This window comes from Syngnathoides biaculeatus, chromosome 5 (assembly GCF_019802595.1).
Source record: "Syngnathoides biaculeatus isolate LvHL_M chromosome 5, ASM1980259v1, whole genome shotgun sequence".
Taxonomy (NCBI): domain Eukaryota; kingdom Metazoa; phylum Chordata; class Actinopteri; order Syngnathiformes; family Syngnathidae; genus Syngnathoides; species Syngnathoides biaculeatus.
The window spans coordinates 5,832,298-5,856,811 of NC_084644.1; the positions used below are offsets into that span (position 1 = coordinate 5,832,298).

General features: G+C 45.7%; 4 protein-coding genes across 7 annotated transcripts; 1 reads left to right on the forward strand and 3 right to left on the reverse strand.

Annotated features, from left to right (window-relative positions):
* Window positions 1–1,299: 1,299 nt before the first annotated feature.
* nr0b2a (nuclear receptor subfamily 0, group B, member 2a) lies at window positions 1,300–2,386 on the forward strand. Its single transcript, XM_061820477.1, has 2 exons — window positions 1,300–1,865; window positions 1,939–2,386. Exons 1-2 carry the CDS (start codon window positions 1,343–1,345, stop codon window positions 2,178–2,180), a joined length of 765 nt encoding a protein of 254 aa, XP_061676461.1. The 5' UTR covers window positions 1,300–1,342; the 3' UTR covers window positions 2,181–2,386.
* A 3,360-nt stretch (window positions 2,387–5,746) lies between these two features.
* kdf1a (keratinocyte differentiation factor 1a) lies at window positions 5,747–14,814 on the reverse strand. Of its 2 annotated transcripts, XR_009795043.1 has the most exons (5): window positions 14,490–14,814; window positions 12,919–13,991; window positions 10,296–10,370; window positions 6,542–6,697; window positions 5,747–6,372 (listed from the first exon to the last, which is right to left on the reverse strand). XR_009795043.1 is itself a non-coding variant. In XM_061820031.1 (4 exons), the coding sequence occupies exons 2-4, from the start codon at window positions 13,970–13,972 to the stop codon at window positions 6,609–6,611; spliced, it is 1,218 nt and encodes a 405-aa protein (XP_061676015.1). In that variant the 5' UTR covers window positions 13,973–13,991; window positions 14,490–14,814; the 3' UTR covers window positions 6,385–6,608. The 2 variants fall into 2 exon arrangements, 1 of the variants encoding a protein (XP_061676015.1); XM_061820031.1 differs by lacking the exon at window positions 5,747–6,372 and having other exon boundaries at window positions 6,385–6,697.
* A 1,371-nt stretch (window positions 14,815–16,185) lies between these two features.
* On the reverse strand, window positions 16,186–19,329 carry LOC133501176 (trophoblast glycoprotein-like). Its single transcript, XM_061820715.1, has 2 exons — window positions 19,069–19,329; window positions 16,186–18,983 (listed from the first exon to the last, which is right to left on the reverse strand). The coding sequence occupies exons 1-2, from the start codon at window positions 19,326–19,328 to the stop codon at window positions 18,008–18,010; spliced, it is 1,236 nt and encodes a 411-aa protein (XP_061676699.1). The 5' UTR covers window position 19,329; the 3' UTR covers window positions 16,186–18,007.
* Window positions 19,330–19,391: 62 nt separating this feature from the next.
* On the reverse strand, window positions 19,392–23,874 carry LOC133501177 (transmembrane protein 222-like). Of its 3 annotated transcripts, none has more exons than XM_061820717.1 (7): window positions 23,620–23,869; window positions 23,347–23,431; window positions 23,202–23,233; window positions 23,020–23,116; window positions 22,798–22,928; window positions 21,202–21,293; window positions 19,454–19,527 (listed from the first exon to the last, which is right to left on the reverse strand). In XM_061820717.1, the coding sequence occupies exons 1-6, from the start codon at window positions 23,736–23,738 to the stop codon at window positions 21,203–21,205; spliced, it is 555 nt and encodes a 184-aa protein (XP_061676701.1). In that variant the 5' UTR covers window positions 23,739–23,869; the 3' UTR covers window positions 19,454–19,527; window position 21,202. The 3 variants fall into 3 exon arrangements, with proteins under 3 accessions (XP_061676702.1, XP_061676701.1, XP_061676700.1); XM_061820716.1 differs by lacking the exon at window positions 19,454–19,527 and adding an exon at window positions 20,595–21,034 and having other exon boundaries at window positions 23,620–23,868; XM_061820718.1 differs by lacking the exon at window positions 21,202–21,293 and having other exon boundaries at window positions 19,392–19,527; window positions 23,620–23,874.
* Between the last annotated feature and the right edge of the window lie 640 nt (window positions 23,875–24,514).

Sequence of the window (24,514 nt, forward strand, 5' to 3'; positions counted from 1 at the left end):
TTTGAGGCAATAATAAAGTCATCTTCTTATCAGCGACGAGCCTCCGTGCCAGGCACAGCCGAGATAGCGCTTTGGGCTTACCTCAAATAAATGACAACTTGGAACATTCACAGACCACATAAAGTGAAATTAATTTCAGCCGCAGATCAGAACAGGGTGTGCCATTAACAGTCCCCACGTCAGTTGCGTTAGTTTTCTTGTGCACTTTTGATATGCACACTGTTGTCAAGAAATCGCCAAATGCGGCTTCATTCATAACTATTCAATTCATAAACCAAAGAAGATTTTGGACTTTTTCAAATTCCAAGTCTTAGGACGTCCCCATATGTACTCTAGGTACTGACTTTTGAAATGATAGCACATAATGACATGTTGGTAATTATGTCGCGGACTCTCGAGCTACCACCTAGTTTAAGAGCCAGCGGTTGTCACGACCAGAACACGGAGTTGGACCCGAATACACAACGGCAGTTTGGGAGGCGGCTTTATTCAGTCCGGTGTCGAGAACCCAACAGGCAGTCCAAGGGAGGGGCAGTAATAGAATCGGCAGGTCAGTAGGCAGGCAGAAGTCAGTACGCGTGAGAACAAGAACGGGATCAGGAGAGTGCCGGAACGAGGCACGGGGCAACGATCTGGCAAAGACCAGACCGTACGTGGGGTCCTATTTGTATAGGCAGTGATTCCGTGAAAAGAGGCGCAGGTGTACGCCCCAATTGCAGGTGCGTGCCTTGTCGGGGACCGACACAGCCCGGACAGGGACCGGCAGGACCATGACAGTGGTGAACACATCCATAGTAAGGATGAGCTTGCCTGAATTGACTCTCAAGTGACTTAGATCTACAAGGCCTATAATGGCCTAACCCAGCTCAGTCAAGAAACTGAGCTGAGACAAAAATAGACGGTTGGGATTTAGATAGAGGGTCGGTCTATAGGTCTCAGAAGCTTTACTTCAACTATTACAAAACAGTACCAATGAGCTCATCCCGCGTATTTAGCTTCTAGGTCGATGCCCCATTTCAGCTCCAGCCAAGTACGAGCTGCCAGTGTGTCGGGACCCGTCAGAGCTGGGCCTGATTGCCTTCAGAGTCCTTGGTGGCTTGGTACGGCCTGGGTGAATGACACGGGTCCTCGAGATAAGGCCGAGCCCTCTTGATATCCAGACGCGACTCCACAAGCTCCTTTTCATTGAGAAAAGCTTATCAGTTTCCCAGGGTTACACCAGCAGTCACCTGGTAGAGCACATGGTTGGGTTTTTTTTTTGCGCGTATTGACAAGTCAAGGTCCACCCGGGTGGCCGTATAAATACTGCCGCAGAGGAGGCGAGAGTGCCTCGCTATCCATCATGGATAACGGATGTCGGTGCACTAGTGACGGACTGCTGAATCCCATCCTCTTCAACATCCTCAGCCAACTGGATAACAGCAACCAGAGTCCAAATAACTCCGGTTCAATACCTCACCGGTGCAACTGTGAGCTCCGGCGAACGGTGCGCTTGAAAAGGCCGTCGGAAATTTGCAAGGAAGCCTCGGCGGTTCTGGTCAAAACCATCCGTTTCATCAAGAATTTACCAGCTTTCAAGCAGCTGCCGCCCGGCGACCAGTTCACGCTCCTCAAAAACTGTTGGGCGCCACTCTTCATCCTGGGCCTGGCGCAGGAGCGCGTCGACTTCGAGGTGGCCGACGTCCCGGCCGACAGCATGCTGAAGAAGATTCTTCTGCGGCGCGAGCGGGGAGCTGAAACGGAGAGGGAGCAGCCGACCGTGGCCGGCGTCAGCAAACTCAAATCCTGCCTGAAAAAGTTCTGGAGCTTAGATTTGAGTCCAAAGGAGTATGCCTACCTTAAAGGGACCACGATATTTAACCCAGGTAGGTGCGCCAACCGGATGCGTTGCGGGCCGTGTCTTGAAAAGCCGCCGCTGAAAGTCTTTGCATCCAACAGACATCCCAGATCTGAATGCGTCCGCGTTCATCGAGTGTCTTCAACAAGAGGCCCAGCAAGCCCTGAGCGAGGTGGTCCAGGTCCTCGGCCCCGGGTGGCAGGAGCGTTTCGCCCGCATCCTGCTCACGGCGTCCGCGCTGCAGAGCGTCACGCCCGGCCTCGTCGTCGAGCTCTTCTTCCGGCCCGTGATCGGCCAAGCGGACCTGCTGGAGCTCCTGGTGGACATGCTCTTCTACAGGTAGAAAGCGCCGACGAGGCGATTCTTGTCCGCAAACGTGCGTTGCATATTTCGGATGATATTTTCTGAAATGGAAGCAAACGTCAGGAACTGTTTTCATCTCTGGCGAGATTTACTCGTCCGCTATTACAAAAACATGTCTTTCTGTCGTGCCCTTTGCCGCAAGAATGTTAACGCTGTTGTAAATATGTATTCATATATTTTTTTGCATCTGTGGACCAATTTGAATAAATTTATTTTCATACATAAACTCCAATTTTGTCTTTTGAAGTTTGTATTGCAAAGGGGGATATTCCCTTCTTTTTTTTTTGCCATTCCGTTCCTCTCCCACCGCCTTCCTCAAAGGGGCCGTGAAATAATCTAAAATATTTTTTCATTAACGGGCGTGTGCTTGAGGTTAAAGTCTACTGGTTTAACAAATTTTATGATAAAGAACAAAATGATTATATGAAGTGGCACTACACATACATTTGGAATAAAATATTCATAATTATATGTGCATGTCAATAAATGACAATACCATAGACAAGTTCATTTATTTCAATCATTCAATTCACAGGATCGCCTCACGCGGAATGAAATATTGTAGAATAATTCGGACATTTTTGATTATTATAAATATGAGTACAGGAAAACACCAAATTTTACTTCTTGGATGAATCTGTCATGAGTTGCACTTTTTTAATTTTACTGAGATAAATCAACTTGGCGGCACGTTGGCTCAGAGTGTAAAGCGTTGGCCTCACAGTTCTGAGGTCCCGGGTTTGATCCAGGCCCCGCTTGTGTGGAGTTTGCATGTTCTCCCCGTGCCTGCGTGGGTTTTCTCCGGGCACTCCGGTTTCCTCCCACATCCCCAAAAACATGCAACATTAATTGGACACTCTAAATTGCCCATAGGTGTGATTGTTAATGCGTCTGTCTGTCTCGATGTGCCCTGCGATTGGCTGGCGACCAGTTCAGAGTGTAGACAGCACTCCCCGCGACCCTCGTGAGGATAAGCGGCCAAGAAGATGGATGGACGGAAAATTGCCCCTAGGTGTGATAGTGACTGTGACTGCTGTCTGTCTCGATGTACCCTGCGATTGTCTGGCGACCAGTTCAGCGTGTACCCTGCCTCCTGCCCGTTGACCCTCGTGAGGATAAGCGGCTAAGAAAATGGATGGATGGATACCTCTGCTTACACTTCTTGTCATATTTACAAAGTTCTACGACACACACTCGTTCCAATTTCTGGGTCATAGTGTACAGTTGTTGCTGTATTTGTCTCTCTCTAGTGGACACAAGTGGAAATGTTTTGTCGACAAGATGCAGGAAGGGTTTTTGGGGCCTTCACGCTTATACTGCATTTCCAATCAAGTAAATGATACTAAATTATTACCGACGCTTGAAAGCGCGCCAACGTCGCGTTTTTGCAAAGAGCACGGGCCTTTGGGCGCGCTGGTTGTGAAAAGGGAAGCGCTTCTTCTTACCCGACACCTCATACAGGTAAAACAGGAATGTGGCGGCGGGGGCCGAGAGGAAAAACACATTGTTGCGCAGGACGTCTGCAACAAACACGCAAAAGCAAGTCGCGACAACATACCGTCGCTCACTCCTGACCGCCGGTGCACACTTGATGTTTTTCTGCACTTTATACCCAAGTTGAATCTTTTACATTGTGTGACGATAAAGGGAGTCCAAAAGAGGATTTTCATTTCCTGTAATATATATATATATATATATATAAAGAGTCTAATACATAAATAAAAGAGCAACCGTAAGAAAGCTTTTATTATTGATTTTTATCACTAGCTCGGTTCCATTTGTTTTTACTTTTTTTTTTTTTTTTGGACAAAACAATCCCCTCTCACCTCTACCCATACAATAAATTAAAATAAAGTCAGGCCACACTAGTGCACTGCATCTTCATAGTTAAAAAAAAATACAATAAAAATAAAAAGACAAAACAAAGACTATCTTCCCCCCCCCCCCCCCCCGAGGGTTTGATTTCCCTTTTGTTAGAACCAGCGAAACGAGTTCCTGCTTTTTCTGAGAGCGGAAAAACCCTGAATTACGCATCTCGGTCACCGCAGGGAGATGACATATTACGATGCAAGTGATGAAAAAAAAATTAAATAATATATATATATATATATATATAAAGAGTCTAATACATAAATAAAAGAGCAACCGTAAGAAAGCTTTTATTATTGATTTTTATCACTAGCTCGGTTCCATTTGTTTTTACTTTTTTTTTTTTTTTTGGACAAAACAATCCCCTCTCACCTCTACCCATACAATAAATTAAAATAAAGTCAGGCCACACTAGTGCACTGCATCTTCATAGTTAAAAAAAAATACAATAAAAATAAAAAGACAAAACAAAGACTATCTTCCCCCCCCCCCCCCCCCGAGGGTTTGATTTCCCTTTTGTTAGAACCAGCGAAACGAGTTCCTGCTTTTTCTGAGAGCGGAAAAACCCTGAATTACGCATCTCGGTCACCGCAGGGAGATGACATATTACGATGCAAGTGATGAAAAAAAAATTAAATAAATATATATATATACTTTTATATATAGATATCTTTTTTGGAAGATGGGATAGGCAGAGGAGCGGAAAATTTTGACCACAACAGTCAACTTGCTGAAATACTTTTGACATGTACCAACCGGGATACTGTATCCATCCATTTTCTTTTGCCGCTTATCCTCACAAGGGTCGCGGTGAGTGCTGGAGCCTATCCCAGCTGTCAACGGATGACACTCTGAACTGGTCGCTAGCCAATCGCAGGGCACATGGAGACAAACAATCGCACCTTGGGGCAATTGAGAGTCTCCAATTAACGCATGTTTTTGGGATGTGGGAGGAAACCGGAGTGCCCGGAAAAAAAACCCCCACGCAGGCACAGGAATAACATGCAAACTCCACACAGGCGCGTCTGGGATTGAACCCAGGACCTCAGAACTGTGAGGCCAATGCTTTCCAGCTGCATCACCATGTCACCCGGGATACTGTGTATATTAAAAATATGCAATTGAAATAGTCATTGATAGTGTCGTGGTACACGTGCTTGCCTTTGGTGCGCGCAGTGTGGGATCGATTCCCGCTCAGTGATGGTGTCTATCTGCCCTGCGACCAGTTCAGGGTGTAGGCCACTTTTCACCCGAAACCAGCTGGGCTAGGCTCCAGCTTTCCTGCAACCCTTGTGAGGATAAGCATCTTGGATCATGACACGACAATTGAAATATAAAACAGAATTAAAATAATTTGGATACGTTTTATAGAACTTACATTTAGAAGAGAGAAATTCATATCAATACTGTAAAAAAAAAAAAAAAATCAAATTGATTTTTCCAGATGAAACTACGTGAAAAATTCCCAATAACACTTTGAAAAGCTCCACATTTTGAGGTCATAACAGCTTTTATGCGTCACTTACATTAAGCAGTACAGTATGAAACCCACAAGCCCAAAAGTTACAAATAAGTGCCTGTCAACGCTTTTGTTCATCTCTGATTTCTTAAATTTAATCAGTGACACATAAATAACCCAAAGAAGCCAAACATTAACTTTAAAGGGATCCGGATCAGGAAAGTGAAAAGAAACTGCATTTAATATTCATATTATTACAGCTCTCGTGTGTGTGTGTGTAATACCACACGAATACGTGCAGAGAGACTAGAAAGTCAACAACATACAAATACACATCTTTATTGAACATGAGATTTTTAACTTTGTCCAAAACAGCATTCACCACTTTGAAAAAAAAATGCATACAAATGTCACAACTGGTTTAACAACCCATGCAGCAAAAAAAAAACGAAAAAAAAAACAATATTTACAAGGAGATATGTCTGAATCCATTAGCCAAAACATGCTAATGTGGCGTTTAAAGGCCACCGAGCCCTGACAAAAGTTGAACAATCGCTTGTGTAAATCTTCTGGCGACAATCATTTTCTACATTCCGACGCAATGACTGCCAAACCCGGCTGGAGTGCAGACGTTCATCTTTTTCCCCAACGTGACACATGTAACAAATCCCGGCGCACAGGAGGAAAAAAACAAAAAAATCATAAAAACAACATTGGAGGTAAATACATCAAAACGTAGAACATTAGCAGCATTTAAAAAAAAAAATCAAAAATAAAAAATTGGGGAAGTTTGAACTTCTCATGGGAATTTGACTGGAATCAAATGGAAATATTGTATTGGCTCCTGTGTAAAAAAAAAAAAAAAAAAAAAAAAATGTTAAAATTAAAAATATAAAAATGAGGCAGCCCAAAAAAAAAAAAAATCTGTCCAAATCTCCAGTTGATTAATTCCAATGGAAACATGTCAAAACTTCCACAACTCTCACTTGACTTTGGCAAGCCCGCGTACGTACGTCGTGTGTAACAGCATTCGGTTAATGAGGGCGGGAAGATAAAAAGACGTCAAGGCGGCCCGCGTCGCTAGAGCGCGAGGAGCGGCGCGCCGGACGAGTCGGTTCCGGTGTCGTGCAGGTAGGGCGAGAGGGCCGCGCCGCTGCCGGAGGACGACGCTGAAAGAGACGCCGCGGCTGATTAGCTCGTCTTTGAAAAACCCAAAACGAGATCACAAAGGAAATTTGTTCGGCGAGCTGCGACATTAAACGAGCAAACAGGAATGACTGGTTGTGTACGCCGGGTCAAAAGAACCTCCTGACTGAGTGGCAAAACGAGACTTGCTCAAATAAGTATTTGAACACCCTCCTGCATTGCAAGTTCTCCCACTTAGAAATCATGTAGGGGTCTGAAAATTTCACCGTAGGTGCACGTCCTCTGTGAGGGAGATCGTCTAAAAAGAAAAAACCCAGAAATCACAATGTACTGTATGAGTTCCATCCCGAGAACACCATCCCTACTGTGAAGCATGGGGGTGCTAGCATCATGCTTTGGGGGTGTTTTTCTGCACGTGGGACAGGATGACCGCGGTCATGTATTGTGAGATTCTGGGGAACGACCCCTTCCCCTCAGTCGTGGGTCGTGGATTGGGTCTTTCAACAAGACAATGACCCGAAGCACACAGACAGGAAAACCAAGGAGTGGCTCCGTTAGAAGCACATCAAGGTTCTGGAGTGGCCTAGCCAGTCTTCAGACCGAAACCCAATAGAACATCTTTGGAGGGAGCTTCAACTCCATGTTTCTCAGCGACAGCCCAGAAACCTGTCTGATGTAGAGAAGATCTGTGTGGAGGAGTGGGCCAAAATCCTTCCTGCAGTGTGCGCAAACCTGGTGAACAACTACAGGAAACGTTTGACCTCTGTAATTGCAAACAAAGGCTACTGTACCAAATATTAACACTGGTTTTCTCAGGTGTTCAAATACTTATTTGCAGCTGTATCACACAAATAAATCATTAAAAAAAGAAAAAAAAAAAAATCATACATTGTGATTTCTGGATTTTTCTTTTTAGATGATCTCCCTCACAGAGGACGTGCACCTACGGTGAAATTTTCAGACCCCTACATGATTTCTAAGTGGGAGAACTTGCGATATAGCAGGCTGTTCAAATACTTATTTTCTTCACTGTACATCTAAAGTATTTTCGATCAAATCAATCTTTTTTTTTTTTTTTCGGGCACATGAACTGTTGAGGGCGCTCGAGCGCATCTCGGCCCCCCTTTGGGTGTGAAGCAGGTTACTCGGGTTGGGTGAATATTTGATCAAATAGATGAGGCAATTTTATTACTCAGTGAAAAATAAATAAAAATACATACACAAATTAAAAAAAAAAACGGTTCCGTAGTTGATAAAAATGATCAAACAAAGTTAAGATTTTATTTTATGGCCATATTTCTCATCTTACCAGACCTGGACGGGCTCCTGGCAGTCAACCGTGTCTCCGATCGAGCTAAAATGCATATTTTTGGAATGTGGGAGCAAACTGTAGTATCTGGAGACAGAAAAAACTGCTTGAGCAGAACATGAAAACCTCTCACAAGTAGCCCTGAGCCCAAATCCTTAACAAGATTCTCTTGAGTGTGAGGCAGACATGCTAACAATGCTTCCGCCGTGATCCCTACATCTACTTTCCCTTCATTTTCCAAGCCGCTAATCCTCACAAGAGTCGCAGGAGTGCTGGACCCTATCCCTAGCTACAGACGAAAAAGGCAGACGACACCCTGAACTGGTCGCCGGTCAGTCGCAGGCCACGTATCGAGACCATCACATTTAAGAAAATAGATTATGGTTGCACATGATCAAGACAGAGGTTTTGGTCATCCGGTTGCCACGGTAACGTAAGTCATACTCCGCAATAGTGTCCAGTCATTCACTTGCATTAGACCGGCTCTCAAATTAGCTCATTTCAGCGAGACGAAAATGAGGGTGCGTTAAGTGTGCTATTCTCTTGAAATGTTAATTTTAGTGATATTTTATACATGACAATTATCTTGCATATTGGGTCTTTACAAAGCTTACATCCGATACACGAGGGAAACTGACAATCCCAGTCCGCGGCGCCGGAGTCGCAGAAAGGAAAGACCCGTAACACGAGACGTCGTCCGTTCAGCCGCCTCATTGCAGACAAACAACGACAACAACAACAACAACAACAACAACAAAAAGGATTGCTGGACTGCAATCCATCAGAAATCCTAGTTGGCCTCTAAAATGACATCGAAATCACAGGATATCCGCGGGGATAGATTTAACGGGGATTTGATCTACCGCTGGCGGCCGGAGGGTTGGAAACGGCTTGATCGGTGGGTGGAAGGTGACCCGGGGGGAAATAGGGGATCGGAAAATGGGCAGAAAAAAAGACAGGAATGCGGCGCTTTCACCGTTACTGGGAAGCGGGAAAAGTGAGATGGCTGTGGGAGGAGGGGGCGGTTCTGAAGCTTCACATCAAGACGTGGGTTCAACCACCAATCGGGCACCGTTTCATTTAGCTTCGACTTTCTGAGAGACAACCTTTACATAGATAACCAAAGAAGCGGTCAGGGAGTCGTTAAAGGGAAATTACGGCGCTTTGGATTAACAATGTACCCAATAGGTCATGTCATATGTACCGTACCTTGACAATCAGACGTTAATCATCTCTAATTTAATGTTTTTTTTTTAGAGGAATTTTATCAGCAACTCCGAATTTTCATGGGCCCCGCCATTTTGGAGAGTCACGTGATCAAAGTGCGCGGATGTGATGTAACAGGCGCGGCAACAAAGGCTCGCTTACGTTGGGAAACAATTGCGGCCTCAGATTTTCTCAGATTTATCCTCATCTGACGAATAAAATTGCAGTATCGGTTGGTCGGGAAGACGGAGCAATACGTCCATACAGATTTGAACCTGTGGCTGTGAATAATGTTGAATATTTGGATGGTTCTTCGGATGGGAATGACGCGGAGTCTGATGAGCGAGCACAGGTTGGAATCTGTATGGACGCATTCCTCCGTCTTCCGAATCAGCCTTAACTGCTATTTCTTCATCAGGTGCGGATAAAATCCGAGTAATCAGCGCTAGCCACAATTGTTTCCCAACGTAAGCGAGCCTTTGTTGCCGCGCCTATAACGTCACATCTGCGCACGTAGGTCACGTGACTCCCCAAAATGGCGGCGCCCATGAAAATTTGTAGTTGCAGATAAAAATCGAGAGAGGATAGAGTACATATGACATGACCTATTTAAATATCTAACATAATTTCTGCACTTTGTAAAGTCACAATGTTCAACCGACACGCATTTTTTGGTCGGAACGCGTCACGGCCGTCGTTTTTATTGGGTTGGGCGATCAGCGCACTCACGCGGGAGCTGTTGTGGACCACAGCTCGCGAGTTCACACAGGAAACCCGGAGCCCAGATTCAAACCGTGAACCTCAGAACTGCGAGGCAGACACACCGACCCTTCATTCATTGCGCTACATACCAACAATTAGACCAAGGTCCGCATGCCCAATTCTTGGATGAGTCTACTCCCTCCTACCAAGAGTGAAAACCACTGAATGGTTGGGGCGGAAATGAAAATGATAAGCTCGTTGAATTTTTCTGGTCACCAATACTCGTGTCTGTAGTCAAATGATATTTAAAAAGTTCCAAATCATTTTTTGTGCGAAAGATCCACGTCCCGAGGCACTTGGCGGTCGTGGACCCTGATCTTAAAATGTCGCTTTGCGGAACTCACTTCTGCCGCTGTGCTGTCTCATCTTCCTGGCCAGCTCATCTGACGGCGTCTGCTCCGACACTTTCACCTCTGGAACTGATGATGGGGGGGGGGGGGGGGGGGACAAAAAAGGGAACCCCATGAACAAATGCAGCTCTATAAAAACATGTTTGTGTGTTTCTTTGTGTCTTCTTTTGAAGATAGCGTATGGTTATGAAGTTAAGAAAAGAGATTCGAGAGTGGTTTTAACTTGCGATTGCTTTAATCATTGATTGATTGATTCTCAAACATGAAACACTGCCCAAGTACAGTTCAGTTCAGTTGGATTTAATAACTATGCATGTAATCTAAAAACTCTTTGGGTTTTGAACATTTACTTTGGTACACGGTTTAACTTTCATGTGCAATCAATTTTAACTGAATCATTGAAATGTTGCTATTATTTTCCCATATTTAAGTGCAGTTAGTTACTGTATTTTAATATTAATCATGATGGTGGGTATTTTTTAAAGTGGTACTTTGTGTAAAACATTTGAGAACAACTGGATTAATTTATTCATCCATCCATTTTCTTAGCCGCTTGTCCACACAAGGGTCGCAGGAGTGCTGGAGCCTATCCCAGCTGTCAACGGGCAGGAGGCGGGGTACACCCTGAACTGGTCGCCAGCCAATCGCAGGGCACATGGAGACAGACAACAGTCGCACTCACAATCACACCTTGGGGCAATTTAGAGTGTCCAATGAATGTTGCATGCTTTTGGGATGCGGGAGGAAACCGGAGAGCCTGGAGAACATGCAAACTCCACACATGGAGGGCCGGGATTGAACCCGGGTCTTCAGAACTGTTAGGCCAACGCTTTCCAGCTGCTCCAACGTGCTGCCCTGGATTAATCAATCAATGATCAATTGAACAGTTATGTGGAACTGATTGAATTCATTGACGCAAGATGGAGTGCATGAGTTGTCATTGGCAACTACAATGTAGTAACCAACCCCCCCTCCAAAAAAAAAAAAAAACATTTAAAGTACATAACGGAAAGAATAATAAAATTATGTTCATTTATCTTTGGCGACTATGCAAAGAAAACCGTGAGTGTGAGAAGTGAAAGGCATCGTCGTCGGGGGACGGAGGAGGAGGCAAACGTTTGACAGCCGAGAGAAAACGTATGTAAAAATGTACACACGCTCACAACTTAATTGCGCTAAAGTTTCTTGGGGCCCATGATGAAGAAAGATGAATAAACTTGCAAAAATCACAAACAAAAAAAAAGCGTACTTTACTAAAATACGTTAACATGTGATTCAGTGATGCTCGAGTGTTGAAGGGAAGCAAAAAGCATCATGGGTAAAGAGTGACATCCATCCTAGCCAATAGGATGCAAGGAAGATGCTCCGGACATAGCCAATGGGAGAGCAGCTCTATGGCGGCACTTTCAAACCAAGATGCAGGATGTTTACGTCGGTGGAATTTGGTGGCTGCGCCTAATTTTTTTTCCCTTTAATAACCTGACTTTTCCTCCGTAACAAGAGAGACTATTTTTTCCGGCGATTCATTTCGTAACCTGAATTTTCCCTTACTAGAGATGTTCATATGTAGAGGTACCACTATATACTTTTTTTTTTTCCTTTTTGTTGTCAAGTTTAACAGTAAACTGCTGGGAGTGACAAACAGTTTGAAGCGCGCACACTTAACATCTTATTTGGAGAACTGTGCAAGCTAAAGAATTACAGACGCTAAGGAGAATTTATTGCACAGTGATGCCTCGGTTCTCGACCACAACCCGTTCCAGAAAAGTGATTTGTTCGAAAACCGAATTGATGTTTCCCCATGACGATGAATGGAAAAACAAATAATGCGTTCCGAGCCTAAAAAAATGAGTCTTTTTTTTTTTTAACCCTCTTTTCCTGACAATAAACTGCATAATAGAAATACAGTAGTATAGTTTAAATACTTTATATATTAAAATAATGTAAGCAACATATTTATTTTTTGCTTAGAATGTATGCTTTAGTAGTAGTGTACGCTAGGCTGGGGGTCCATTGCCGTATTTGTAGCGACTCAGTCTTGTAAAAAAATGTTTTTTTAAATCAGCAAAAATGCAGAATAACTTTAAAAACGCAACTTGCCTTCTTTGGAGCCATGAATGGGGGTTAATACGGTAGGTAGTCCTCGATATGAACAAAAACAACAGTCACTACCGGGACATGTTTGTGTACAGACACCGCGTTATACAGAATAACGAAAGTGCGCTGGTTGCGCCGTGCGTGTCATGTCATTTCGGGGTTTTTTTCCGGGGGTCTGGCCGCGCGCAATACGTTATTTCCGAGTTTTGTGGGGCCGTTTGAGTACCGATTTTCGTTCAAAAACAGAAGCAAAAAAAATCTCAAGATTTCCGTTCAAAAACGGGGACATTCGAGAACCGAGGCTTTACTGTACATGTGTTTTTTAATGAGTGTAAATGAGGGGGGAAATTTTTTTTTAAATTTTTTCATCTAGTTTCTCTATGTTGCAGGCATTTAACTTTTGCGGTCTGATCTGGAATCCTCCAAAATAAACTCTAGTCAAACGCTTCACAGTTCGAAAACTGGCATTATGTGATGATGGTTATTATAGGATGGCAAGAAGATAAGAAGAGATTCTTACAGTCACTGCTCACGAAGGTGTTGGTCATGGTCTCGTTGCCGCTGTCCGGCAGAGTGCCGTCGCTGCGGCCGTTGGGACGCTGCCCCGCGGAATGATTGCCCCGCTTGTTCTTCTTGCCCTTGCGGGTGCTGATGCGGATGACGCCGTGCACCAGCTTGCACTCGGCCTCCTGCTCCTCCAGGTTGTAGTCCTGAGCGATGCTGTAGATGAGCTCGCTGATCTCATTGGTTTTGCGCGAGAACGACGAGTCCGAAGTGCACTTGGCCAGCTGGTCGATCTGATGCAGGGCGTACAGCTCCAGCAGCTTCTTGGTGATGAGCGAGTCGATATCCGTGCCCGCGTCGCTCCGGTCGTCCAAGTCGTAGTCCTCGCGGGATAACAGGCTGGTGTTGCTGATTGGCCGCTGGGGTTCACCCCGGCCCGAGGTTCGAGTCCTCTTGGAGGCCATTACCGGATACCTCACCGAGCGACCGGCGATGCGCACGTCCGGGTAGCGGAAGCTGTCGCTCGTGGGCAACAATTTAACAGCTTTAGCGGACTTGTTGGGCTCGAAAGAGATGCCGCCACCGGGGGATTTGGTCCCGGCCACGCCATTAGGAGGATGGGATTCAATACTTGCTTTCGGGGGGTTGTCTGTGGAGCTCTCGTTAACGGGCAGGCAAGGCTCTCGGCTGCCATAAAATCCACAGGTCAACACGCAACAGATAAGGGCCTTACAGCCGCTCCACCCGATGGAGGCGCAGGAGCCGCAGGCTTGTCTGTTGGTGGGCGTGTTGTCCGCCGAGCCAGGAATGAAGCCAATAGTATCCGAGCCCCGTCCGGCGCCGTTGCGGGGCGGCGCTTTGCTACCGCGTCTGCTCTCAGAGTAGCGGGAGCGGTCGTTATGATGGTGCTGCTGCTGCTTGTAGGGATCCTTATAGGAGTCGTGGCTGGTTTTGTTTTCCCTGAATATAGCTGGGGCCTGACTGTACTTGTCGGCTCTGGAGGTGTGACGTTTGGGGTGGTGGTGGTGGTGGCGGGATGCCTGCGGGGCCCCGGTGCTGTGGCCAGGCATGGCTCAGAACCCCGCTGACCTGTTTGGGGGTCGGGGGAGGTGAGAATACACAAGTAAACCCCCACCTGTTCTCGAAAGTTAAAGCCATCTGCATAACCGGTATTGATTCCAGAGACTGGGATGCGACGGGTGGGTCGTCTCTGCTTTTTCTGACCTCTCGTTACCCATCCAAAAACTTACAGAATTCAACTCATGTGAAGATCTCCACACACAACCTGATGACATTGACCCTGATGAGAATGATGGATTCTGTTCACTTGTTTTCATTTTACTAGATTCTGAATTGAATCCAGAATCTGTTATACTGCGTTTTTGTATAGAATTTATTGATGTATGTGATACTCGCTGCAGGTATCAAACCCACGGCCCTCTTCCGCACACAAGACAACGTTATTATGACTATCTTGACTCAATTTTCGTCCCGCCCTTACAGCCCGAGCATTGGCAAAAGTTACACACCCAAAACGCAACCAACCGCTTCCCTCTGAAATGCCAACAAACAAAAACGTGTACTTACCGCATAAGAGTATTCAGTTGAGTTTAAGTCGCGACCCAAATGACTTGATGGGGGGGAGCCAAGGTCGGAAGTCGAAGAGGGGGAAAAAAAAAAAAAAAGTTATCTACGCTCTCGTTTACCGCAGACAAAAAAATGATAAAGGTGACTTTGCTCTCGCCAAAAAACGAACTCGAACGAAACAAAAAGCAGCTCCTCTGCGTAAAATCAGAAGTGGACTCATTGGCGCTGTGTCCTTTCGGTTGCACTAATCTTGTTGTCGTCCAGTGTACGTCTGCTAGCGGCGGTTACGGCTAATTCCTGGCTGCCTTTTTTTTTTTTTTGTTTCTCCCCCAGACGCCTTCAGGTAAATTGTGACGTCACGCGAGGCGGGAATTAATGGGAGAGAGAGAAAAAAATGGCGGAAGACGACAACAACTCGACTCGGATGTCAAAGCGGAAATAATAAAGTTGTCATCAATATGTAGAGCTCGTGCATGTGACCTCACCATATTGCAGGTCAAACAGAGCTGCTCGACATTGAACCGGATGAGAACATTCACAAAACCCGAGACCCGTTGTGCCGTCGGTTGTCACAACATACGAGACAGATATTCAAAGAGATCATTCTATGGAATACCATCAGAAAATATCGATGGATTTTCGGCAATGAAACATGATGTATGGTGCCCGGGCAAAATACACACACGCCTGTGTAGCAGTCGCCTAATTTCAGGGAGGAATTATTCTTCTCAATCTCAAATTACCTATTTATAATGCCAAATTGGCTCATTTGAGAACAATGCCTGTAAAAAACAAAACAATCACTCCGCAATCACTTCCCTGTACGTTCCGTGGAGACGACTCTGTCCTCTTTATTTCTTCTTTCAATCATAGTTGATGAATGAGAATTTGTGTAAAACATTTACTTAAATATTGATATTTTTGTTGAATACTAGCTGAAAAAAATCAATGGATTCCGGCAAAGTTTAACGTGCCGCCGGACACACTTCCACGTTCACCGTCAAAACCGTCACTATGTGGGATTTATTTCTGATGAGAAGAGATCCAGCGACAAAATACTCGTATGCGTCCTGACTTTTATACGCTTTCAAACTTTTACGTGTAAATCTCGACGATTTACTCACCAGATCCAGTTGTCCAAGACGAGTGGAAGCGAATTAGCAGTCCAATTTCTTATTAGCGAAAACGACTTCGACTTCGGCATTAAATACGGGTCCCTCTACGCCAGGTTTATCTAATTTTTCCACATACCATTGTTTATTTTCACCTTGTTAATGTCTGACGGTATCGGACAAGACTCTGGGCGTCGCGCTACGAGACATATTTCCGTGCCGTCTCCAACCGACTTAGCATTGCCTTAGCTGCCCATAGCTTGACCGGCAATATGGCGAGGTAAACCAAAGTCACGCGATTTTATGACGTAGCTGCACGAGCTCTATAAGCGAGGCGGTCTCTCATTCGTGCTGTATCGACACACATACACCCCCAGCCGGCATGTAGCGCTCGGCCGTGCTTATTTCCAAACAAGATATTTCATTCTGCCCTATTTTCTTCCCCCGCTATGGAAGCACTTCATCACTTTGACCTTCCAGTGGAAAACAATCGTGTTACCCCACTTGCACTACCGACAGAATCACACGAAATCTCTTGGATGCACACACAAAATACAGCAAGCGCATTCAATTCACGAGTAATTTACATTTAATGTCAGTTGCTCATTTTAATTACAGATTTCAAACAAATTGAACTTCTAAAATATGCTTTACTATGATGAGGTGTGATTAAATGTAGCAATAACCTATGTTTGACAAATATTGTACTAAGTATTTCTCATTCAATTAAGCAAATTCTACCATACATGACCATTTGGGCGGCACCGTGCGTCAGCTGGTAAATTGTTGGCCTCATAATTCTGAGGAATCGGGTTCGATCCCGGCCCCGCCTGTGTGGAGTTTGCATGTTCTCCCCGTGCCTGCGTGGGGTTTCCTGGGACTGGCGTTCCGGTTTCCTCCCACATCCCAAAAAACATGCAACATTAATTGGACACTCTAAATTGTCCCTAGGTGTGATTGTGAGCGCGGCCGTTTGTTTGTCTCTATGTGCCCTGCGATTGGCTGGCGACCAGTTCGGGGTGTACCCCGCCTCTTGCCCGTTGACAGCTGGGATAGGCTCCAGCACTCCCTGTGACCCTCCTGAGGATAAGCAGCAAAGAAAATGGATGGATAATAACTTGGGAGAGGAAGGAAAACACAGTATACAGGTAGACCCACTGTCCTGATGTCCTCCCTCACAACATCCATCAACGTTTTCTTTCTCTCGCCTCTGGACACGTCCAAACCATCCAAGTCTGCTCTCCCGAGCTTAGTCTCCAAAACATCCAACTTTGGCTTTTGGCCATCCCTCTGATGAGCTCATTTCGAATCCTATCCATCCTGCTCACTCCGAGCGAGAACCTCAACATCTTCATTTCTGCCACCTCCAGTTCTGCTCTTCAGTGCCACCATCTCTAATCGGTACATCATGGCCGGCCTCACCACTGTTTTATAAACTTTGCCCTTCATCCTGGCGGAGATTCTTCTGTCACATAGAACACCAGACACCTTCCGCCAACTGTTCCACCCCGCTTGGACCCGTTTCTTCACTTCCTCACCACACTCACCGTTGCTCTGTATTGTTGACCCCGAGTATTTGAAGTCGTCCACCCTCCCTGGAGCCTCACTCTTCCTCCTCCGCCCCTCTCATTCATGCACATATATTCTGTTTTACTTCGGCTCATCTTCATTCCTCTCCTTTCCAGTGTGTGCCTCCATCTTTCTAATTGTTCCTCCGCCTGCTCCCTGCTTTCACTGCAGATCACAATATCATCTCCGGACATCATGGTCCAAGAGGATTCCAGTCTAACCTTGTCTGTCAGCCTAGTCATTACTACCGCAAACAGGAAGGGGCTCAGAGCGGATCTCCTGATGCAGTCCCACCTCCACCTTAAATTCTTCTGACACACCGACGGGACATCTCAGCGCTGTTCTGCTGCCCTCATACATGCCCTGTACTATTCTAGCATATTTCTACATATTTCTGGACTTGCACACGCAGTACCACAGTTCCTTTCTTGGTACTCTGTCATGGGCTTTCTCTAGATCTACAAATACACAATGTAGCTTCTTCTGACCTTCTCTGTACTTTTCCACGAGCATCCTCAAGGCAAATAATGCATCTGTGGTACTCTTTCTAGGCATGAAACCATACTGTTGCTGGCAAATACTTACTTCCGTCCTGAGTCTAGCCTCCACTACTCTTTCCCATAACTTCATTGCGTGGCTCATCATCTTTATTCCTAAAAAATTAAAAATGTCAGGTAACTGCACCGAAAAAAAACAAAAAAAACCTTCCAGTCAGTGCCGCCCACGCACAAAAGGCAACGTGAAGGTCGGGTTTGTTTATTTTGTTCATCTGCAGGACATGCACAAGCTCAGAGACGGAGATCAACTCTAAAGCTACTGGCAGTAAACTAGTCAAATCTACAAGACATTTCTAGCTTCAGAAGAATATTTGAGAGGTTTGACCTGCGCTTCTTCGGTAACAATACAAGTGTCATTCGGCGGCTGCTGCGACAGAGACGCCCCGAAATGCCGACGTGCGCCGCTAACTCCGTTTTTAGCCGAGATGTTCCCCAAGCGCGGGTCCGAGTCAATCTCGTAGCGATAATGGTATCCCTCCATGACGTCACGGCAGGCGTCTCTCATTTCCGTAATCCACCTCGTCATGCCTTTGCGGTTCAGGTAGAGCACGAAGAGGAAGACCATGCCCACGAACCCCAGCACGAGCCCGAGGAAGACGTAGGACGTCTGAAGGCTGAGGTCGGTAATCTCTGGATGGATGGGAACGATGCACCCGAGGGCCCTGAAGCCAAGACCTCGAAGCCGGGCGTCGGTTAAATGCTTTGGCGAGGCGCACCGCACGGAATCCACGTCTACCTGAACTCGCGAATTATTCAACCAAGCCACAAAACTCTGGATCTCACAGGAGCAGGAGTACGGATTGTTACCCAGAAGGATTCGGATGTTCCCGAGCTTGTCCAGCTCTTTGAGCTGGTCAGTCTCGAACGTCCTGAAGGCGTTGTGCGTCAAGTCCAGCACCTCCAAGTTGTTCATGCCGGAGAAGGTTCCGCCGTAGACCGCCACCAGGGAGTTGTTACCGAGGAAGAGCTGCTGCAGACTGAGCAGGTGGGAGAACATCCCCAGGGGAAGCAGAGCGAGTCGATTCCCCGAGAGGTCCAGACGGAGCAGTCCCCGGAGGTCCCCCCAGCGCAGAGCCGTGGTGAGGTCCGTCACGGCGGTGAAGTTGTAGAGCGAGCGGCTCAGGTTGAGCTCCTGCAGGGGACTGCCGGGGATGTTGAGAGCTTCCGGGTGGATGATTGAGAACTGATTGCCGCTGAGGTCCAGGAGGCGCAGGTTGGTGAGGGCGGAGAAACTGCGGGATGCCATTTTTGTCAACCTGTGGGGGGGAACTTCCCCGGTCAATCCCCGTCATCGCGCGTTATTATCATAGACAGACTGAAAGATGAATACGGTGCACTCACCCGTTATTGCTCAAAACCACATCGGAAACGTTCCCCAGCCCTTTAAAAGAATCAGGCCCGATCTTGTCGATGGCGTTCCCCGTGATGACGACGGTCTTTGCGTATCCTGGAAAAATTGCCGGCACCGTCCGGAGGTCCTTGGAGACGCATTTCACGGCGCGTGTGACGGCGAAACACTCGCAGCCGCCGGGACACTCCGAGCACTGCGACCGGGCACAGAAAAGTAATCCCAAAAGAACCCGGACTGCCGAAATACACATTGCTCAACAGTATGCAGTCAACAACTACAGAAATACATAGACTGGAAAAAAAAAAAAAATAGACCACAAGAGTCTATATATCTGTGCAGCGGCTCTCGGAAAATAAAAAAAAAGTGCCCTCGGGATAGACCCTCCTCATCTGCTGCACTCTGGCAATAAAGAGTCCTGTAAATTGATGGCAGTTCTTCCAGTGTAGAATCTGCTGGGTGAAAAAAAAAAAAAAAAAAAAAAAAAAGCGTGTAGTTCTCTTAAAGGTACAGTGAACAATGAGAGCATCTGCTCGCTGTGACCTCCACGATACAATCGGCCAGGAGAGACAAGACAACACAAACATTTCTTCTGTACAAACTAAAATAAAAAACAAATGTGTATTCACGATTACAAATTCATTGTAATAGAGACGATATCACGATAAGGTGCCTTTAAAAATGTACATTTCTATTTTTTTGAAATTTGGAATCATTCAAAGAAGTAGATTGTCTAATATTTGAAAATCATTCAAATAGTAGATATTATACCGTTAGCTCCCACTTTTATTTTAAATAAATTAATTGCGAGCAGACTATGTACATAAAAATGGGGTGAATAATGACACTGGACATTTTTTTGTTGGAGCTAATATTAATATTTAATTAGAAAGCACACGGGGTGGGGGCGGGGGGACACTCACTCAGCTATGATTCATTTAGTGTACTGTTTATATTTCAAATTCCAGAAATGCATTTCACTATTACACAGTGAAAACTTGACAACATTCAACTTCGCACATATAATGAAAACGTAAAAAAATGGACATGCTTTATCAAATAACTTGTTTTGGTATTTATTATTAGTTACCCGCTTATTACACACACCGTAGTGAGCAGAACCAATACTATAATATCCATCCACCCATTTTCTTAGCCGCTTATCCTCACAAAGGCGGCGGGGAGTGCTGGAGCCTATCCCAGCTGTCGACGGGCAGGAGGCGGGGTTACACCCTGAACTGGTTGCCAGCCAATCGCAGGGCACATTGAGACAAACAGATGCACTCACAATAACTCCTAGGGGCAATTTAGTGTCCAATTTTTGGGATGTGGGAGGAAGCCGGAGTGCAAGCACGGGGAGAACATGCAAACTCCACGCAGGCGCGTCCGGGATTGAACCCGGGACCTCAGAACTGTGAGGCCGACGCTTTACCAGCTGCCCCACCGTGCCACCTTCTAGAACATCATTTTAAGAAATTTATTGTACTGCTGTATGTTTAACTGTCTGACAACACAACAGAATTTCATTATTCTGCCACATTTTCGTGATGATTGAGTAATTGTGATAAGAACACCAAAAGGCACTTTATAGTGATATTAACAATAAGATAAAGTAATGCTTCTTTGATATTAAAATTACATTCCACTATGAAGCTGTACAGTTTCTAAGCAATCAAAACATGTAACCTAACTTAAAAAAATTAATAAAAAGAAAAAAAACTATTGACAAAGGGGCATTTGTCCTCCTGCGGGTCTTACATAATTTGCTCGTATTTCATATCTTTTAATCTTTTGAATAATTGATGAACACATTCAGCGTTCAGTTTACGTAGCGATTCACGCTCTCATTTACATTTTTTTTTTTTTTTTCCTCATCAGGGACACGTATATTAGCCAGTCTGGGAACGTATTCATCATAAAAAAATACATGTCAAACACGTCAACGTGTACCGGACGAGCCTGGAAAAAACAAAACAAAAAAAAAGCAAAACAATGCAAAATATGCTTCATAAATAAATATCAAAAGACGCTGTTAGCGGTGATGTGTATGCAGGAAAGTATACAAAGTATTGTACGACCACTGGATACGCATCATCGCTGGCAATAAATGTGTAACTCGGTGTTACTTTACGACTGGAGGTTGAACGTAAGGATGAACATGGCGAAGACTCCGCAGAGCATGACGAAGGGCAGCCAGGTCTTGAAGAACGCGGCCCAGCTGAAGGACACGAAGAAGGGAAAATGGCGTCACAGGGCTCGTCAGCCGCAACTTGTATACGGTAAACACCCCTTTTTCCCCCGCATTGCCGAGAAACAAGGACACGGAAGCCGGCCGCGTCACCCGCAAACCGCGTGCTCGTCCTACTGTCCTTTCCTTCCACCGCTTGGCGCACTGGGAGGGTGGAAATGACCTCCGCTGGTGGCACTTAGGGGAGCGCTTCTGTCAGTGATGAATTACACGACTCCCCCGGTGTTAAAACAGACCCCCGTGGCATGGGGGGGGGGGGGGTGCGGAGGCAGCACAAACTGTGACGCCCGCCGTTCTCTATGTGGGTCAACAGAGAACGATGGCGTTGCGTGCACGTCCGTGACGTCGCTGCTTCAACTAGCGTCATTTCCGGCCTGTAAGCCGAGACGCTTTCAAGCCTGCGGTTTATGCGGTGATGCGGCTAATTTGTTCATTTTTCTTTTTCTAACGGCCGCAAGCGGAAAGGATAAGAGTGAGACCGGTGGAATGTATGTGCCGAGGAAGTGACTTTTACCGGCCCGGGCCCCGTGAGCGCTGCGCTAGCGCGTTACTGCCGTGTTTCAGTGATTTTTACCGGTATGTTTGCATTGGTTTGGTAAATCGGGGGTCGTGAGTTCGCATCCCACCCGGGGCCTCCGCTCACCGAGAGGGGTTGCGGCAGGGATGGCATCCGGTGTAAAAACTGTGCCAAACAAATATGAGCGTTCGTCTAAATGACATGCTGTCAAGCTGAAAGACCACACCCACCAGCCCCTCCCTGTTAGCGCGGCGCAAGCGTGTTACTGCCGTGTCTCAGTGATTTTTACCAGTATGGTGTTTTTTTTTTTTTTTAACCGGCCTTGTTAGCGGGGCGGTAGCGTTAGCCTTAGCGCGGCGGCGCTAGCATTAAATTCTCTGTTTACTGTCTTTCTTTTTAAATATTTCGTGTTTCATTGTGGGTTTAAATGCGGGCACTTGCGGCTTTTACGCGGCTGCGGCGTATGTATATACCAAATGGTATTTCCTTCACAAATGTACTGGGTGAACCTTATAACCCGGCGCGCTCTGTAGGCCGGGAATTACGGTAAGTGTGATTGTGAGTGAAACTGTTGTTTGTCTCTACGCGCCCTGCGATTGGTCGGCATCCATTTCTGGGTGTACCCCGCCTCCTGCCCGATGACAGCTGGGATACGCACCAGCACTCCCGCGACCCTTGTGAGGATAAGTGACTCAGAAAATGGATGGATGGACGCAATGTTTCTTAGCCGGCGAAACAGTTAAAAAAAGGCTGTTTTCTCTGTGTAAGTGGAAGGTGAGATTTATCATAATATTACTACAAAACAGAAATTATTTGACTAATGAAATCCAGCAGTTGAATCCGCTGATTGTGAAGCGGAACGAAACGCGCCTTTTTCAGTGATCCCGGTCTGTTTAGCAAGTGAACTTTGGTGAACTTGAATTATTGTTAAAAAGTGAATGAGTTGTGAGTACATACCTCACATATTTGCCATGAATAAGAGAGCGAACACACAAGTTGACCATGTTCCAAGAGGCGCTGTTGTCATAGCGCATGAGGTTGAGGGCCATGGCGACGTGGGAATGGCAGTTATCAAGACACAGATTATGCTTTCAAAAAAAAAAAAAAGGTAGAATTATTAGAATTACAACGCTGCTACAGAATCCATCACTAAAAGTACAGATTCATGTTGATTCTTACCGGCCTGCATTTGTATTCTTCTGATGCATCGTGCACTGCTTTGTCCCAAGTCGCGGCGCCGTTGCCGCAAACTTTGTCCACGTCAAGCTTCCAATACCTTAATTATGGAAACGTTTAATTTACTTGCTGTTGTCGTCATTTATATTATTATTCTAATAGTTTTTCTCAGTTTGATGACTTACTTTGTTGGTCTCCCGAAGCCCATGTTGTCCTCCTGCAAAACAGAAAACATTTATGAGTATGGATTGTTGTCAGAGTATATGACAGGTGATATTGTGAACAGACGAGGGCAATAAATATGTGCATGGATGAATGAGCGATACCAACCGAGACAAAATAAGATCCAGCGAAATCTCTTATGATTCCGGAAGAGGTGCATATCCCCATGTGGCCAATGAAAGGCAGCACCCACCTGCAGGATGGTACGAACGCACTCGTAAACATCGATTTAAACATTTTCCTTGTTTATTTCATAAAGATAAATCCGTGAGAGTGAGCTACAAAAGATGTCGAATGGAATATATAGCTAGTGTTAGCCAAACAAGCTGTGAATGCTGCTAAACTAGCTTGCTAGCGTGACCTCGAGCGTTAGCGACTTACGACAAAACCGGAATGGGCGTCCAGACAATGCAGTACGGGTAGCGGCTGTTCTTTTTGTCGTTTTTTAACAAATCTCCGCGATAATTCATCTTGACGTCCACGTCGTCCACATCCGCCATCGCAGATCGCCCTCTGACGGGTGGTGACGATGACAGCGACGTGACGTACGGTAGTCTTGGTCCGTGAACGCAGCACCGCTCATTGTTTAGGTCAAGTGGGGGAGCCGCAGCTCTTTAATAATCTTTTTGGGGAGTCCGGTCAGAAGACCATTACAATAGTCAAGTCTACTTGAGATAAAAGCATAGATGAGTTTTTCCTGGTCTGCTTGACACATACAAGACTTCACTCTCGATAGGTTTTTCAGATGGTAGAAGGCAGTTTTTGTGATTGATTTGATATGATTGTCGAAAGTCGGGTCGGAATCAATCAGAACACTGAGGTTTTGGACTTGGTCTTTGTTTTTTAAAAGATAGAGAGTCCAGGTGTTTACTAACAGGACTTCTCTTTTCTTTATTGCCAAAACCAATTGTCTCAGTTTTGTTGTGATTTGGTTGAAAATGTGGGCTCATCCGGTTATTTATCTGATTTAGACAGTGGCACAATACCTCAATTGAACTGTTGTCATCTGGAGACACCGCTAAATATAACTGTGTGTCATCTGCATAGCTACTATGGTAGTCAAAAGTTTTGAAGAATTTGACCCAAGAGTAGCATATACAGGCTGAACAGGAGAGGTCCAAGAACGGACCCTTGAGGGACCCCATAGGTCATTGCCATTTGCTGAGACCGAGCACCTCCAATGGTCACAAAGTCGCTCCTTTCCTCCAGGTCTGGACCTGAACCATTTAAGGACCGTTCCATTTCGTCCTACTCTGTTTCCAACCTGTTTAGCAGT